At 34.5% G+C, this 18220-nt stretch overlaps 1 protein-coding gene across 2 annotated transcripts in view; it reads right to left on the reverse strand.

Annotated features, from left to right (window-relative positions):
- Positions 1 to 18220, reverse strand: part of FNIP1 (folliculin interacting protein 1) — a 113130-nt gene that overhangs the window by 7258 nt on the left and 87652 nt on the right. For both annotated transcript variants that reach the window (XM_079144114.1, XM_079144113.1), the window contains 5 exons: positions 10890 to 11036; positions 9897 to 10066; positions 6140 to 7553; positions 5179 to 5347; positions 1732 to 1929 (listed from right to left, as the gene is read on the reverse strand). In XM_079144114.1, the coding sequence (XP_079000240.1) occupies positions 1732 to 1929; positions 5179 to 5347; positions 6140 to 7553; positions 9897 to 10066; positions 10890 to 11036 (2098 nt within the window). The remainder of the gene's footprint in view (positions 1 to 1731; positions 1930 to 5178; positions 5348 to 6139; positions 7554 to 9896; positions 10067 to 10889; positions 11037 to 18220) is intronic.

An 18220-nucleotide genomic window follows, 5' to 3' on the forward strand; every position in this document is an offset into this window, starting at 1 on the left:
AATGAAAAGTTTTAAAGATTCCTAATAAAAGCCAATTATGAGAAAAACACAACTGAATGGATTACTTAGCTCATCTATTGTTTTGTGGTGTGTATTTTCTCTATAATGTTTGCTTAAGGGTGAAAATGCCAATCGTTAACTATGAAATAAATGAATATATAAAATACATAATATAGTTTATCATATTAAACATTTAAAAGTACATTATTCAATGGCATTAAAAGCATTCACAGTGTTGTACAAAAATCACCACCATTCACTCCAGAATATTTCTCAGTCCAAACAGAAACTCCTTACCCTTTAAACAATACCTTGACATTCTCTACTTCCCTCACCCCCTAGTAATTACTATTCTATTTGTAGTCTCTCTGAATTTCTTGGTACCTCATATACATATTTGTTCTTTTATATCTACCTCGTTTCACTTAGCATTGTTTCTGAGGTTCATTCATGTCATAGCATGAATTTCTTATCTTCCTTTTTTTTGGTGGTGCTGGGGATTGAACCCAGAGCCTCATGCCTGCATGACAAGGCAAGCACTCTACCAACCGAGCTATATCCCCAGCCTCTTTTAAAAAACAAAGAAAAAATACAAAACATTTTAGGCCAGCGCTCTACCACTGAGTTCAGCCATTTTGTAATTAATTAATAATTAATTTTTTTTTTAGTTTTGAGACAAGATCTCACTAAGTTTCCCAAGCTGGCCTGGAACTTGTGATTCTCCTAGGGAGAATACAGCTTCTCAAGTAGCCGGGATTCACTTGTGTGCCACTGCACAGGTGGCTAATTAAATATTGCATTGTATATATTATACCATATTTTCTTTACCCATTCATTTGCTAATGATAACCTGAGTTATTTCTAACCTTTAGCTATTGTGAGTAATCCTGCTCTAAAAATTAAAATGTTTAAGTCACTACTTTTAATTCTTTGTGTATAAATGCAGAAATAGAACTGCTACGTTCTATGGTAATACATAATTTGATAAACTACTGCACTTCCTATTTTGTTGTTATTAGTTTTTTGTATACTTGTTTTGATAACTAGTTTTTTCTTCTTTCTTGTTTTCTCCCCCCATTATTGTTGTTGTTTGTTTATTTGATTTGGTTTGGCCATACGAGGGACTGAACTGAGAGGCATTCTACCTGATGTGGCAGTGAGGGTTCAGAATGCACTGGCATTCTTCATAAAGCACAGGGATGTAGCATGACCATATTACACATGATCAAAAATTCTGGCCACTGAAATTACAGTATTTAGATGTATACACATAACCTTCAGCCTTAGCTCGGGTGACATAACAAAATACCACAGACTAAATGGCTTTAACAACAGAGATTTATTTTCTCACAGTTCTGGAAGCTAGAATTCCAAGATCAGGGTAGGGTGAAAGCACTGCTGAGTATTGGTGAAGACTCTCACCATAGCTGGTGGACACCTAACTTCCCTGTGTGTCCTCAGAGGGTAGAGAGAGAACAATCTCTCTTCTCTTCCTTAGCAGACCACCAATTCCAAGATGTGGACTCCACCCTTAAGATCTGATCTACCCTTAATTACCTGCCAAAAATCCCAGCTCCAAATACTGTCACAATAGGAGTGGGGAACAACAAACATCCAGTCTTTCAGAAAAACAATGAAGCTTAGCAGTAGTATTTAACACGGGCACATACTAAGTAAAATTTAATCACCTATCACAGTACTGAAAGTTTTTCAAGACTCACACATACTTACAAAATTTGGAGACAAGTTATGCTTATAAAGTTGAAGAGTGGAATGAAGCAGGTTAGAAACAAGACTGGAAACCAACACTTCTTTTCCCAATTTATTATCTGTCACTCGTCTCTGGCTACTGGCCACTTGAACAGTCCATTTATCCATATCAGCTATAATGCAAACAGCTTCTGCTATTGGTTCATCCAACACTGGATGCTGGGGGAAAAAAAAGAATTCAACTTATGATAAGCAAAGTATTCAAGGATAATGCAAATCGAATGAGGCAATGAAGAGATACTAACCAAAAACAAAACAAAACAAAAAAACATTAAATTCTGACAATCAACAACAAAGAATCCTTGACAGGAAAATAAAATAATTTACTGTAACAAATACTCTGAGACATCCTATAGCAATCATCATAGAGACTTTGTACTCATTACCAGAACTCTGTATCTTTTAATCTAGAACTTCATTTTCATCACTCTTCTGATCATTCATTCATTTGAAAATGTACTATCAACTATGTGCCAGGCAACAGGGAAAATATGTTGTTTAGCTTGAAAGAGGTAAACTATTTTTTAAAAAGACAGAATTTACCCATACAAACAAGTTAATGGTAAAATGGTGCTTCTAAGCACTGATATACCTCTGCACCACAGGGGCTATCCCTTGATGACATGAAGTACCTTGTTGCCTGTGTGTACTAGAGTTTTCCATTTTACCAAGATATATATCCAGAGTAAGATATAGCACTTAAAACCAGAGAAATGAACATGTACTACCATAGCTGTTCAACATACACTGTTAAATGAAAAACAAATGTCACCCTATTCACACATACATACACTATTATATCCTAGTTGTGTTTTAAAAATTCAGATCTACAGCTAAATGAAAACGTATAGAAAAAGGAATGAAAATACTCAAATTAAGCTCTTGACCACAAAGATTTCTGTGAAGTAGGAATACTATTAGTATGAAGGACTTCTACTTTTTTACTCTGTATATTTTTGTATTATTTAAATTTTTATCAGAAGCATACTTTCATAATTAAAAAACTTAAGCTGTAGTTGAAAATATTTTAACTTACTTATATTGATAAAAAAAGTCACAAGGCACAAGGCTGTGCCCTTGGTTTCTGATGGTTTACACAAAAGATCAAAGACAAGTACAGGTGGGGGTGGGGGTACATGCCTGTAATCCCAGTTGCTAGAGAGGCAGAGACAGGATGATCGAGAGTTCAAAGGCAGTTTCAGCAATTTAGTGAGGCTTACTATAGCTCTTAACTGCTAAGGATATAAGTTTGCTCCTAGAAAAGCATACATTAGGCATCCTCAAAGGATATCACTTTATCCAGTAATGAACAATCACTCTGCAAAGTCTCTAAGAGAGATCAAATGAAAACCTTTGCTGGCCATGGTCATGCATGCCTGTATTCCCAGCTAAAGTAGGAGGACTGCAAGTTTAAGACTAGCCTGCAAAACATAGCAAGACCATGTCTCAAATGAAAAATAAAAAGGGGCAGGAGATGGAACTCGGTACTAGAGCAGCCAGGCACAGTATTGTGCACTTTCAGTCCCAGATACTTAGGAGGCTGAGGCAGGAGGAACACCTGAGCCCAGGAGTTCAAAACAGCTTGAGAAACATAGTGAGATCCCCACTTTTAAAACAAAAGGCTGAGTAGTAGGAGAATAAGAAAAAAATCAACCATAAAAAATCATGAAATAATCAAGAAACATTAATAAAATATTTATAAACTATGTTAAAATATGGGGAAATAAATTTGTTAGCTGCTCAGTGACACAAGTAGAATTTAAAACAACAAATATAAAACCACACATGCTACATATATATACATGTATATATTCTAAATACAAGGCCTTGATTACACATATATAAAAATATAGTATATATTCACAAATACATATGCAGACATTATATGTATATGGCTTCATGGCCTCACTTATACGGTATTAGTACATACAGAATAAGGATTAAAAAAAGATATGACACAGAATGCCTAATACAAAACACTACCCAATGTAACTCTGGTATATAAACATTACTATCACTTTATAGCTGAGGAAACATAAGCTTTATTAAATTAATTATTCTGAACCAGCCACACACCTATAATCCCAGAGATTTGGGAGGCTGAGGCAAGAGGACTAGAAGTTCAAGATCGGCCTGGGAAATTTAGCAAGACTCTGTCTCAAAATAAACAAAATGGGGTGGGAATGTGGCTCAGTGATAGAGCACTTGCTTAGCATGTGTGAGGACCTGGGTTCAATCCCTAGTACTGAAAAAAATTATTTTGTCCTAAGATATAGAGGTAGTATGTGGCCAAGTCTATTTTATAAGCATCCACATGCTGCCTAATGACTGTCAGAAGGTGCTTTTATTTTTATTTTGTTTTGTTTTTGTTGGTACTAGGGCTTGAACCCGGTCCTCATGCATGCTAGGCAAACACTGAGTTACATTTCTTGTACTTTTTATTTTTTATTTTGAGATAAGAGTCTTGCTAAGTTGCCCAGGGAGCCTCAAATTTGCAATCCTATTGCTTCCACCTCCCAAAGTAGCTGGGACTGTATGCCACCATGCCTGGTTGTAAGTATTTATATTAAGAATAGTGGCCACTGTAGGGTAGAGTTAGAAAAATCTGTTTTTGGCTTTCTGTGTCACAAACAGGACATTACCAGCAACCTTATAAAAATTAAAAGGATTATAAATGCACACTATGAACAGCTTTTTTCTAATAAATTAGAAAGTAGTTCAGTGTTAGAGCATCCCTGGTTCAATCACCAGTACCACAGAGAAGATTAAAAAATAAAAAATAAAAAAAAAAATAAAGACTTGAATGTTTTTCCTCTAAGATCAGGAACAAGACAATGATATAAGTACCGTCACCCCTTCCATACAACATTGTACTGCTATTAGGCAGAGGGAAAGAAAAAGGCAGGAAAGGAGAAAGACAGATAAAAGGCATCTAGATTTGAAAGGAATATGTAAAACTGTTTACAAATAACCTGAGCCTGTGTGTAAAAAAGCCTAAAATAGAACTAGTAAGATTCAGCAAGGTCTTAGGATATAATAGTAATGTATGAAAGTCAATTATACTTCTACATATAAATAATAAACAATCCAAAAAAAAGATTAAGAAAATAATCCCATTTGCATTTAAGCTCCTGCAATTTTTTGATATTGAAAATAATCTAGTTGATGACCATGTATAAGTGTATAAAGTACCTTCTGTATTTCACATTTTCATTTTCATAGATTGTATGACTGACTGTATACTTGCTTTCACAGTGAAATGTACAAAGATGTAGGCACTGTATAGAAAGTGATGGATTCAGAGAAATAGGATTATGTTACATGGTCACAAATGACCAAAAATACAAGGCAATTCAGGGTCTTCCTGAGTATGTTCTAAATAAAATGAAAACAGTGAAGGTCACTCACCTGCACAGCATGAGACAAATCTGACACCAGACACTGACGGAGTTTCTCATCACTCCCAATTCCTTGAAGAACAAAGTCAGGCACGTATGATGAGCAATAGCCACCCAGCAAGGATCTCCCAAAATTCGCAATGTTGGGCTGAACAGCACTCACTTCAATTAACTTTGACCTGGAAGAAAGATTCCCAAAGAAGACAAATCTAATTAGGAATAAAGATATTTTACCAGTAAAAACAAAACAAAACTGGGAATTCTACTAGTCCATATTTCCACTTCTTTTATTTTATACAAAACATACTCAGAGTAAATCATCCTTAAATAAAAACTGACTCAGGTGCTCAGACCATAAAATACTCTTCTTATTCAGAGAAGAAGATCCAATAAACAACTTTGCGAGTGTGAGTCTTTCATTACTATGTAGAGCTGTCCTTGTGTTTTTAACACATCCTAATATAATCAGATTCTAAAAACTGCTATTCAAAACAAAGTTGCTAATTCTGTTATCCATATCATATTTGGGAGTATATCATTTCTAAAGCCCCTTTTCTGCTCCCTGTTATACCTGACCTAGAGTATACAATCCGTGTTTTCCTCTTAGTATGGGCCACATTTATTATGAATGGCCATTTCATTCTCAGTGATTACCTAACCCTAACTGACAGGTTTTGGCCCTTTTAGGAACATAATTCACTCCATAATGGCTAGAAACTCCTAAACAGTAAGTAATCTATATATATCAACTATATCCTGTATCTTCTCAGATGCCTTCACAAAGCCTTTCTGGGGTGCTTGTGGGGTATAACCTTTAATACTCTGAGTAAGAGTTCATGATAATAAAAAAGAGAATATGGAAAGGACAATGATCTCTTTTTTATATTAGTTACTACCAACCTTTAAAGACCAGCTAAACAAAAGAATGGTATATAAAAAGGCCAGTTTATAGGTGAAAACTTTCTACTTACCCAGGAAAAGGTATCTCATCCTCTTCTGCCCAATCTTCTTGCTCTCCTCCATAGTAACTGCTGACTTGTCTTGGCATATCATGGCCCGTATCTTCACTTTCACTATCCCCAAGGGCACTATCTGAACTTTCATTTCTTGGAATGTCCCATTCAGTTCCTACAGCAATTTTTTTCTCTGAACTCTCTTTATCCCCATGGGGGACAAGAATGGAGAGTGTATCTCTTTGGTCCTGCTGAGGAAAGCAGGTTTTACACGAATCTTGGTGAACTGTTTCTATACATTTACAAAGTTCATTGTTCTGTTTGCTATTTTTTGCACACAATCTTTTTGAAAACTCTAACATACAGCAGTGTTCTTTACTGTCTGTACTTGTTTTAACTGGAACATCATCAATAGTCCTGGTTTCAATTGAATCATCATTAAAATATTCATCAAATAAGCTCAGACTTTCTGGGTCTGAAGGACTCCAACAGGGAAGTTCACAGGGCTCTCCAGAAATCATGTTTTGTATATCAGACTGTACAGATTGGTCCCTGTTTGGCTGTTTAGTTTCTTGATGTATATCATTAGCCCCTCTGTCTTTCTTCACTGGTTTGGTGTGATGCCTGGTAATCTGATCCACCACAGCCTGACTCCTGAGTTCAGTATCTGAATCAGGTGACATAGAATCCCCAATCAGAAAAGTAACCTTTGTCTGGATTGCCTCACAAGAAAATGCAGCAGGCACAGTCTTATCTGGGGGTTTCTTTTCCACAACTATTCCTGTGGATCTCATTGCTTTGCTTGTGTGATTGTCTGGATCTACCAATTCCTTATTCTGCCATGTTTCCTCTGGTGCCTCTAAGTCTGTTTCTGACAATACACATTTGTCTACTGGAGCAGATCCTGTGCAAACAATAGTCTCTAACTTGGTGTCAAGGCAAGTTCTTAATTTATCTCTATACTGTTTAACATCAACATCATTTTCTTCTTGGCAGTCAGAAGGAGAAAGCATTCTGCATTCATCTGAAATTCCCAGCAGTTCCTTGTTTGGAATATCTTCTTTCTCTTGTTGTGACACATTTTCTGAATTTTGCCCAAGGAGTGGATGACTACAATATTTACAATTACAATTAGAAGTTCTTGTCTCTTCTGACTCTTTAAAGAGCAAACTGCTTTTGTTTCTATGCATTGTGATAAGCACATACTCTGATTCTTCTATTTCACCTTTCTCTAAAGTGGTAGTAATCACTGTGCCTGGCATAACAATGGCTTCATCTTCTCCATTTTCTAAAAGATGGGTTTCTTGAAGTTCAGAGCATCTTATGAAGTAAGTAAGAAAATAAAGCAGCCTCTGGACCATGTCTTGTCGTTTGCCAACTACCACAGTCCTTGCTAACCGTACAGGAGAGCCAATAGCACCATACAAGTCCCCTGCAATAGAAAAATGTTAATGGACATTTTCCATACATAGCTAAGGAGGCTATTTTCAATCATGAGAAAACTACTCTTATTGAATGAGTAGTAGCAAAACTTTACTTTTAGTTCTTTAAAAGAGGACTGACTATTCAGGAGAATAAGACAGGGTGAATGGTTTTAACCAGAGAGAAAGGTGAATGAAGGAATCTAGCTTCTTCCTTAAATAGCTGCTATGATTTTAAAATTTCAAAGAGTCACATTTACTAGGAATATTCTCTATACCAGGCACCAGACAGAGAATCTTTACCTGGGTGGAGAAGTACTACCTGAAGTAGTTCATATACAAAGATTCTATAAGCTGTGTCCAACATAGAAAAAGAAAAGCATAGTATCTGGTAGAGACCAAGAAGAGGAAGGAGCAGTGGTGGTAAAGAGCAGAGCTGGAGTAGTCACATCACACATTCCTGTATTTATGCTATAACTCAAATTAAACCTGGAATCTGTGTGCAAAACAACTTACAAATGGAGAACACATATTTAATAAATTTAAATTAATTCAATTTTTGCAAGTTGTCAGTATACACATTTAAAAATCTCTATTTTTCCTTTATAAAAACTCCATACTTTTTAAAGGAATGAACATATATAGGTCTCAAATAAATGTATGTTACAGATGGCACTGTGGTAAGTTTCCTCCTCTAAGACACTAGCTCAAATATTACAATGCCATTGCTCCAAACTAAATCCAAAATTCTCACTAATTACCAAAAATTCAAACTTGGCATGGCAACTCAGTCTTTCACAACTGGTCCCACTTTACTTTTCCAGCTATACTTTCTTTGAATTAGTATTCTTGCCTGGATGTAACTTATCTACAGTTTTAAACACTATCAACTTTTTGAAGGCAAAGACCAAATTATTATTTATTTTTATATCCACCAGTGCTCTTTGCAGAATTGCAGTTTCGATCCCCAGTATCTCCCCCAAAAAAGTGTTCCAATTTTTGTGTACATGTATGAATAATGAAAAACAAATCCCATCATTATGTACATTATGCACTAATTTTAAAATGTGGAAAAAATGACTACAGAATTGAAAATAAATTTGAAATGTCCCAATTAAAAAAATACTAATGAATTACTTATTTTAAAAAAAATTAATATCCATATAAAAATGTTACTCAGCATTAAAAAGAAATACTAATACATACAACATAGGTGATTCTTAATTATGTTGCATTAAAGAAGTTAGACCAAAAAAGGTATGTATTATAACAGAAAATAAAAACTAATTTATAGTGACAGAAATCAGACTAGTGGTTACCTGGGGATGGGGGAGAAGGGTGGAACAAGGAGAAAGGAATTATAAGGAGAAGGAATTACAAGAAGGCATGAGGCAGCCTTTGGAAGTGATAGATATTTTCACCATCTTGATTATGGGGATGACATCAGAGGTACAAATACATACATAAACACAGAGATACATATCAATTTGTATACTTCAAGGATTCATTTACTGTATGTAAACTGTAATTCAATAAAGCCACAGGAAGGGAAGGAGGAAGGGAGATTGATTAACATGAGTTGATAAGCTACATGCCAATCTGCCTGGCAAGCTCAATCACCAGAGTAACCTATAGAAGTTTCTACCAAGTCACCAAAATGTTCTCATCTTTTCTTCCCTTCACCATCTAACAGAAACAGAATAAAGTAGAAGTAATAGCTGTTTGCCAGACACTATTCTGAAGCACTTTACATGTATTATCTCATCTAATTTTCATAACTTTTTGAGATATGTATTATATCCATTTTTTAGTAAGAAAATTATGGTTCAAATGTGGTATGCCTGACTCTGGGGAGTGCACTATGTTTCCTTCATGCCCAGAACTTAGCAATCATCCACTCTCTTCTATCACCCATTTATTTAGTAATGCCATTCTTAGTAATAAGAAAGAACATTTTCCAAAGTAACTTATTCAACAAAAAGTGGAACAACAGAAATTAACTGTTTCTCCACTAGATTTTATTCTAGCTATCACAGGTGACTTTGTTGATTAATTCTTTCTAGACAGAGTGTGAAAATGCCTAACACTCTGAAAACCCTGGAGTTACCAGTAAATCAGCTATCGGTCTACAACTCCTGCTTTACCAGCCGTTCTCTACGTTCTCCAGTTATAAGGAATAATAACAGGCTTAACATTGATAGGACCATTTAACAAACAAGTAAGGACAAGTGCAGAAGAGATGCTTTAGAATTAAGGGGGTAAAAGAGAGGATTTTATTATTTTTCTTATAAAATCCAGATAGTTACACAAAAGTCTAAGTACAATATACAGTGTAAGAGTTTTAGGTTACATACCCAGTTGTGCCCAGAGTGGATTATATGGATGAGTCTTTGCTAACATGTCCACACTCTGGGAGGAATGTTTTTCTAAAAATATTTTAATAGGTGGTTGTCCATTTGGCATGACTGTTGGAACCCAAGCAAGATGATTGGTCAAAACTGCAGTTATGAGAGCTGGCAAGAATCTGAAAACAAAAAGCATCCCATCAGATTCTATTGTACCTTCATGAAACCTTAGGTAAAACATTTTGATAGAATAAGCAGAAAGAGTACATATTTTCAAGGCCAAATGGCATAAAAAAGAAAAGAGAGTAAAAGGTATGCTACCAGCATGAAAAAGTAATACATGGTACAAGTTAAAGAAAATTCTTAAAATAAAGAGAACATTCACTAGTTATTCTGAATCATAATTACAAAACAAAGATGCCATTTTACTTGAGAAAATATGGATTCTTTTCAGTGTTTAATCTGCTTAGTTCATTAATGAATCAACCAGCAGGTCCTTAGAGTTCCAAATTAATGAATGGAAAAAAATGAAGAATAGTATTAAGAAAACTTTGTCTACCATCAAAGAAAATAAAAACATCTGAATTACTCGTGGATTCTGAGGACTTGGTGAATAGTTAAAAGAAAACAGTATGATAAAATATCACATTAAAAATATATCACTGGAATCCTAGCACTTCCTATGTACTTTTTATGAAGCTATTATAAATGGATATAATTCACAAAAATGGGAAGTCTCAGAGAATTCTTTGTCAGGAATTTTGACGTAATTTAAGACATTTTTACTATTCTTCATGAACAAGTTTTGCAGCGCTCTTCCACACCCTATTGTTAAATTATTTTTAGAATACTGTTTTGATTACTAATAATATGAAATAATTACAAAAATAAGGGATCATCCTCCCAGTTCCATAATTGGGTTTGCTCACATTCTAGATATCTAGTTACAATAAATAACAAATATACATACATACAAATATAAACAAATAAAGCAAGTCATACTGATTTTTGGAAGCATTTTCCATTAGAAAAGTGAACTCCTTCATGAATCGATGACAAAGCTGGTTCTTTTCTGGAGTTCCCGACATCATTGTAAGCCACACAGGCTCTCCAATTCGTGGCATTGTGTAAAGATTACAAATTGTTGTTCTAGAAAGAATGGAACATTATGAAATTTATTGGAACTATGATATTTTATGGTTCCCCAAATTACCTACTCTTAAAGTTTGTTACCAGTTTAGGACTTATACATAGATTGTTAAAGCTTTTGAGAAAAGTCAATGAACCAAGTCTTTCCTTCTTTGTCATCAGCACAGTAGCATGGGAAATGTTTTGGACATACATTTAAAATACAATGGTTCTGGTGCTGGCTCTGCCTCTCAGTGACTGTGTGTCCTATAGTAAATTATTTGTCTACTTTAGACATCAATTTCTTCTACCTGTAAGACGAAAAGACAGGACTGGACAATTTTTAAAGCCCCATCAAGCTTTACATTTCTAAAGCATATGGAGCACTTAAGCATATTGTAAATAATCGACATATGCAAAATAAAAATATTCTGATAGGGTAATGGCTTATCCATCTACCCACTCAAACCAATAGTTCACCTGTAATTTGTTCCTCTTTAATATAAAAGTCTGGAGAATGATGACTCTACACAAACATGCTGTTTTATGAATCTCAACCTTCTGCAGTTTTCCCCTCAATAAACATTAAAGAAAATTAATGAACAATTAATACAGTGCTTTCTTAGCTGTCTTTTGGATTAATTTAGACAATACCTAGTCCTGTGACTTGTATTATATCCTAAACACTTCAAAGCATATTCAAGTAGGCAAGTTTTTTCCTTTATATCAATATATATTCAACCAAGTCCTGTGTACTGAACAGGCAAAACAACTGCAAAGTTTGAGGCTTAAGAACCTTGTAAGTCTTGCAGAAACTACAAAATGGTGTCCTATCTTCTACTTTTTAGAACAATGCTAACAGAACTTTTGGCAATGATGGGAATACTCTAAATCTGCAGTGGTAGCTATCAGCCACATGTAGGTTATAAACACTTGAAGTGTGAGCCACATGACTAAGGAACAGAATTTTTTATTTAATTTAATTTAAATTAAGTAGCTACATATGGCTAAAGACTCAGAGTGTACTGGACAATACAGCCCTAGCAATTTTTGAGACCGCCATGAAAAATTCTGTTATTATCTACCTCAACATTATTTCTCTAACACCTAGAATTAAAAAAAAAGGAAAAGAAAGAACTCCAAAGTGTCTATACAAGTTTTATTGAATCTTTAACTAGTGTGAATATAACTATTACAATAGACAGTAATAACAAATATAGACTAGTAAGTTCTTGGCAGGGCATAAAATTATCACTAAAAATTAAAGGATTTTTAATTTTTTTTTTTTAATACTGGGGATCTAGTACCCAGGGGTGCTTAACCACTGAGCCACATCCCAACCTTTTTTTTTTTTTTTTTTTTGGTGGTGCTGGTGATCGAACACAGGGCCTTATGCTTGCAAGGCAAGTACTCTACCAACTGAGCTATCTCCCCAGCCCCAACCTTTTTTTATACTTTATTTAGAGACAGGGTCTTGCTAAGTTGCTTAGGGCCTTGCTAAGTTGCTGAAGCTGGCTTTGAACCCAAGATTCTCCTGCCTCAGCCTCCTGAGCCACTGGGATTACAGACATGTGCCACTGTGCTCAGTCTAAAGGTACTTTAAATAAGATCAAATAAGATTTTTATAAAATAAGAATTTGAGGTATTTCAGAGAGAAAAATGAACAGCATACAAGCTAGGAACATATAAAATGCTTATCTTAAAAGTTCAAATAGGACAGAAAACTGCAAATGATTATGCCCTTTCAGTTCCAAGGTTCCAAATGAACGCTAATTAAGAATTTGGAAGCAGATAAACCACTACAACATGTAACTTTGAAAGAGAATTTTCATTAGTGAAAAATAAAAATAAGCAAAACGTGAATGAAGTAGCACAGTGGAGGGAGCTATAGATTACAGTTGCACAGAAGGAAAATGGGCAAGGAAGAGCTCATTTTTTTTTCCACTAAGGCAAAAAGAGGAGCAGGACTCTCAAATGCAGGTGAAGTAGAAGCCCAGAGTTAAGATATATAACAGAAAATTAGGAGACTAATTTAAGGTGTAAATGATTGGTGACCTGTACCTCCATTTCATTTCCCCACAGAATGACTACAGACAGGGAAGCAAAAGAAGCAATAGTCCAGTGGAATGATCTCCCTGAAATTCTTCCTGATATTTGTGTTTCATGGAGTATAAACAGAAATAGAGCATATCATATAGTATTAAAATTTCATTCTGGGGATATGAAAGATTAGGGAAAAATATCTAAATATGTTCCTTTATGGAGTTTAAGAAGCAATCTCCTAAAGTGAAGGTCTCTACTCAGAAGCCTGTTTTGCACAGAACTCCCAAATACTATCTAGTAGCCCACTCACAAAATATGACTGGGCAATCAAATAACACTGACATTTAAAGAAAGCCTGCAAGGAGAAAGAGGCAGAAAAAGAAAGCATGTGCACATACTCTCACATATAAAATGACTCTGGAGGAAACAAATAATGCACAAAACAGAGAGAGCTTTTAAATAAAATTCTACTGTATAGTCTGAAAGAATATGACAGAGGTTATATTTTCCACAGAAAAAGATTATCTGAAAAAAGCATTAAAGATTTTCTAAAGTTTAATTAAAAAACAAAAGGGACAGAAAAACAATATGAAAATAATACATTTAGAAAATTAATAAGACAGAATGGGAAAAAAATACACCTCAGATAGAGATTAATAATCTCCAAGATATATAAAGAACTCAAAAAACTTAACACCAAAAAACAAATAACCAAATCAATAAATGGGCTAAGAAACTGAACAGACACGTCACAGAAGAAATATAACTGCTCAACAAACATACGAAAAAATGTTCATCATCTCTTGCAATTAGAGAAATGCAAATCAAATTGCTCTAAGATTTCATCTCACTCCAGTCAGAATGCAATTATCAAAAATACAAGAAGTGTTGATGAGGATGTGGGGAAAAAGGTACACTCATACACTGTTGGTGGTACTACAAATTGGTGCAACTACTTTGGAAAGCAGTATAGAGATTCCCAAGAAAACTTGGAATGGAACCACCATTTGACCCACTCCTCCGTTTATACCCAAAGGACTTAAAAATCAGTATACTACAGTGATGCAGCCACAACAATATATAAAGAAGCTCAGTTCACAATAGGAAAACTATGGAACCAATCTAACCCTTCAAATACACAATGGACTATTACTCGGACTTAAAAGAAGACTGAGATGATGGCATTTGCAGGTAAATGGATGGAACTGGAGAAAATCATGCTAAGTGAAATAAGCCAATCCCAAAAAACCAAAGGCCCAATGTTTTCTCTGATAAGCAGATGCTGATCCATAGTCGGGGGTGAGTAGGGAAAAATGAAGAATTTTGGATTGTAGAAAGGGGAGTGGGGGACTGGTGGGGGGTAGGTGGGGATGGGAAGGACAGGAGATTGAGACAGACATTACTGCCCAATATACATGTATGAAAAAGTATTTTTTAATGAAAAAAAAAAAAAGAAAATGAGTAGGAAAACATTAAAGAGGCATAAAATGGCAATCCAGCAATGCTACCTTCTTTTTTGAAAAAAAGGATTTCAGAAAGAAAAATTAGAAAAAAATAAATGATTAAAAAAAACCCAGGAAATTTACCAAAGCTGAAGAGTAGTGATTAACTTGCCAAGAAGATAAAGAACTAAGGGGTAGTGTGATCCACGTATTAAGGCAGAAAATAAAATGATCTAAATTTGATAAATCAATAAATAGTAGCATATTCTATTTAACAATACAGAGGTAAATAACAGAATAAATGAGAGTTAGAAGATATTATTTCTGGTACAATACGGAATACTATTCAGACATAAAAAGGATGGAATCCTGACATCTGCAACAACATGGGACAAAACTGGAAATCACTGTTCACTGAAATAAGCCAGGCACAGAAAGACAAGAAACACAGGTATGATTTCACTCACATGTGAAATCTATAAACTGTTTGCAGAAATACTGTTTACAATGATTTAGACATTCCACAATGTTATACATGTTTCAAAAGATCACATGGTACCCTATAAATATGGGTAATTTTATGTGATTTATTCATCAAATAAACAAATTTAAATTAAAAAATGTAGGGGTTGGTGCTGTACCTAAATGGCAGAGTGCTAGACTGGCACTTATGAGGTACTAGGTTCGATTCTTAGCACCACATAAAATGAATTTTCCGTAAGTTCCTTTAGTACAGTGCTAAGGCTACAGCCAGAGCCAGACCACTAACATTAGAATAATGGTTTACAGAGGGTCTTTGTTTTGGTGTTTAAAAGGTTAAATATGTGCTGTGACACTAAGTATCATAAGTGAAAAGAATGCAAAGAAATTAATTACACATATTGTTTCTTACTATATACAACACTATGTTATCATTAACAACACAGAAGTAATGATTTCTTCGGAACATTTCTTTCTTCCATCCTCATAACTGAACCCTATTCTTCAATGATAAGAAAGGTAAATATTTTCAGTCAACTGTCCCCTTGTTTTTCCCATTCAGTGCCCAGAGAATTAAAGACATGATTTAGTCTTCTCTGATATGCATAAAGTGTAAGTAAAAATCTTAATCTTTGCCAGGCAGCAATATTAACTGAACATGCTTCCTGTTTCTCTAAGTTTCAGGGTTGCTGTATTCATCTGAATCATTTCCTTCCTGTTCTCAACTACCCAAAATGTGTTAAGCATCTGGTATCAAATTATGTAATTGTTCATTTTTAATAATCACTATATTAAAAAAAGTATGGTCTAGCTTTGTTTTTTGAAATGGCTTTTTTATGAAGTCCATACAATACTGAATAAGCTAATACTGAATCAATACTGCTAGTTAAAATTCAGGGTTAGCTGGGTTCCTGTGAGCCTGCGGTCACAAAATCTCATGAATCCATCAAGCAATCCATCTTTTTTTGTTTGTTTTTTCTTGGTGCTAGGGATTGAACCCAGGGGTGCTTAACCACTGAGATACATTTCTAGTCCTTCTTATTTCTTATTTTGAAACAGGGTCTCACTAAATTGCTTAGGGCCTTGCTAAGTTGCAGAGGCAGGCTTTGAACTTGCAATCCTCCTACCTCAGTCTCCCAAGTCAAAACCTTGTTTTTATGTGAGTCTCCATTTAAAGATACCTTACTTAATATATACTTTGATTCATTAACATTAAATTCATGGTCTGTGGCACTTAACTCATGCCTAAATGAAGCTTACCTAACACACACATTTTTTTCTGTTAAGGCACATCACATCATTCTTATGCTTAGGAACAAAGATAGCATTTCAGCATTATGTTCTGGGGCTACTTTTAACCATAAAATCACTATCAAAAGGCACAAAAGGGGCTGGGGAGATAGCTCAGTTGGTAGAGTACTTGCCTTGCAAGCACAAGGCCCAGGGTTTGATCCTAGCACCAAAAAAAAAAAAAAAAAAAAAAAAAAAAAGAAAGAAACTTGGCACTAAGTAAATATCAAAAGGACACTGTTTATGGTATAAGAGTTGAAATAGAGAATCACCTGTTTGACCTGATCTGGGAAACGTTTATTAGATGCCTCAAAACTTGTTACTGTGCTCTGGGCACATCTACAAATTACAACAAAACCACTTCTAATACACTTTGGGGTTAACATATAGATTTTATTGCACAGGTGAATTCTTAAATAAAAAGTCCATAAATAACGAGGATTGTCTATATAAAATTAAAGTACTTCTAGGTAGACCTTTTATTAAAAATCATTATAAGACCTTATAATGTATTTTAAAAAATATTGTTAAAAATGATTGAGTTCCCCATGCAAGGGCAAAAATTCAAAACCTGCAATATTACAAAATGTGATACTTGAAAAAGTTCTTATAATAAGAACTTTTAGGCAAATAAGCAAATCGGTTGAGAAAACATTTATAATAATTGCAGTGCAAATAAAGTACCTAAACAACTTAAATAAAAACATTAAAATAGGGCTGGGAATGGTGGTGCACACCTATAAACCCAGAGACTTGGGAGACTGAAGCAGGAGAATTGCCAAGTCCAAGACTAGCCTCAGCAATATACTGACAAACTTAGTAAGACCTTGTCTCAAAATTAAAATTAAAAGGGCTTGGGTATGCAGCTCAATGGTAAAGTGCCCATGGGTTTAATCCCCAATACCAGAAAAAAAGCCTAAAATTATGATATTAGAAAAAATTAATATATATGTAGAAGGAATGAGAGATGTAGCTTAGTGCTGTAGTGGCAGAATTATCACTGCTAATGTAGTTTTTGCCTGCACAAACTATTTCCTTCCAAAACCAAACAAATAATAGAGCTTGAAATCAAATTCTGTTTCCCTACATTTCCTCTGACCACTGAAGTTACTATACAGAAAAGCAAGATTTATTAAACTTACTTTAAATGTCTTTTATCCCAAAAATTATGGTGAATAGAACAATGATTAGACATTTTTCTCCTCCTCAATCAATAGCTGATTATTACACAATACCCATAAAGAAAACCTTTTCAATATAAACCCACCACTTCTTGTTCAATGTCATTTAAAAAAAAGAGGTGTATATATGACATGCCTATATACTTTCAACAGCAGTATCACAGGTAAAAACAGCTTCTCATTTCAATATGTGATGGGCCACTTATACAATCCAGAAAATCCCTACCCCAATAAGGGACAACACAGTTATCAACAACAACAAAAAATGTGATCGGTTTCTCTAAAAATGAGGTACATGGATTATAAGTAATTATAAACCCTCTGTGGTAGATACACATTTTCAATTTTAGTTATTATGAATTTACTTTTGTAGTCATTTTAAAATTAGCCTATGGCGACAAATATTGATTAACTAAAGTAATAAAGTTTCATTTAAAATAAATTTATCTAGTTATAAAAGGGGCAATTTAAAGAGAAACATTAAATTAAAATGACAGATAATAAATACACTTGGGAAAATTATGGAAGTATGATATGATTACAGTTGGGGAAGCACTGCTGTAGGTTATGTTTACCAGAGAAAAAAGCAGTGCCACTGATGCCTTTCTCAGTAGTGTAATATGCATCTCACTTGATCTTTAAAACAATCTACTAGATTATTAATTGAATTTGACTATTTTAGACTTTTTTTTTTAAAAAATATAGGGGTTGAACATGCTAATGGAGTTGCCCAACATCACTGAAAATAGTAAATGGCAGAGCCAGGGAG

This window comes from Sciurus vulgaris, assembly GCF_902686455.1.
Source record: "Sciurus vulgaris genome assembly, chromosome: 6".
In the NCBI taxonomy this organism is placed as follows: domain Eukaryota; kingdom Metazoa; phylum Chordata; class Mammalia; order Rodentia; family Sciuridae; genus Sciurus; species Sciurus vulgaris.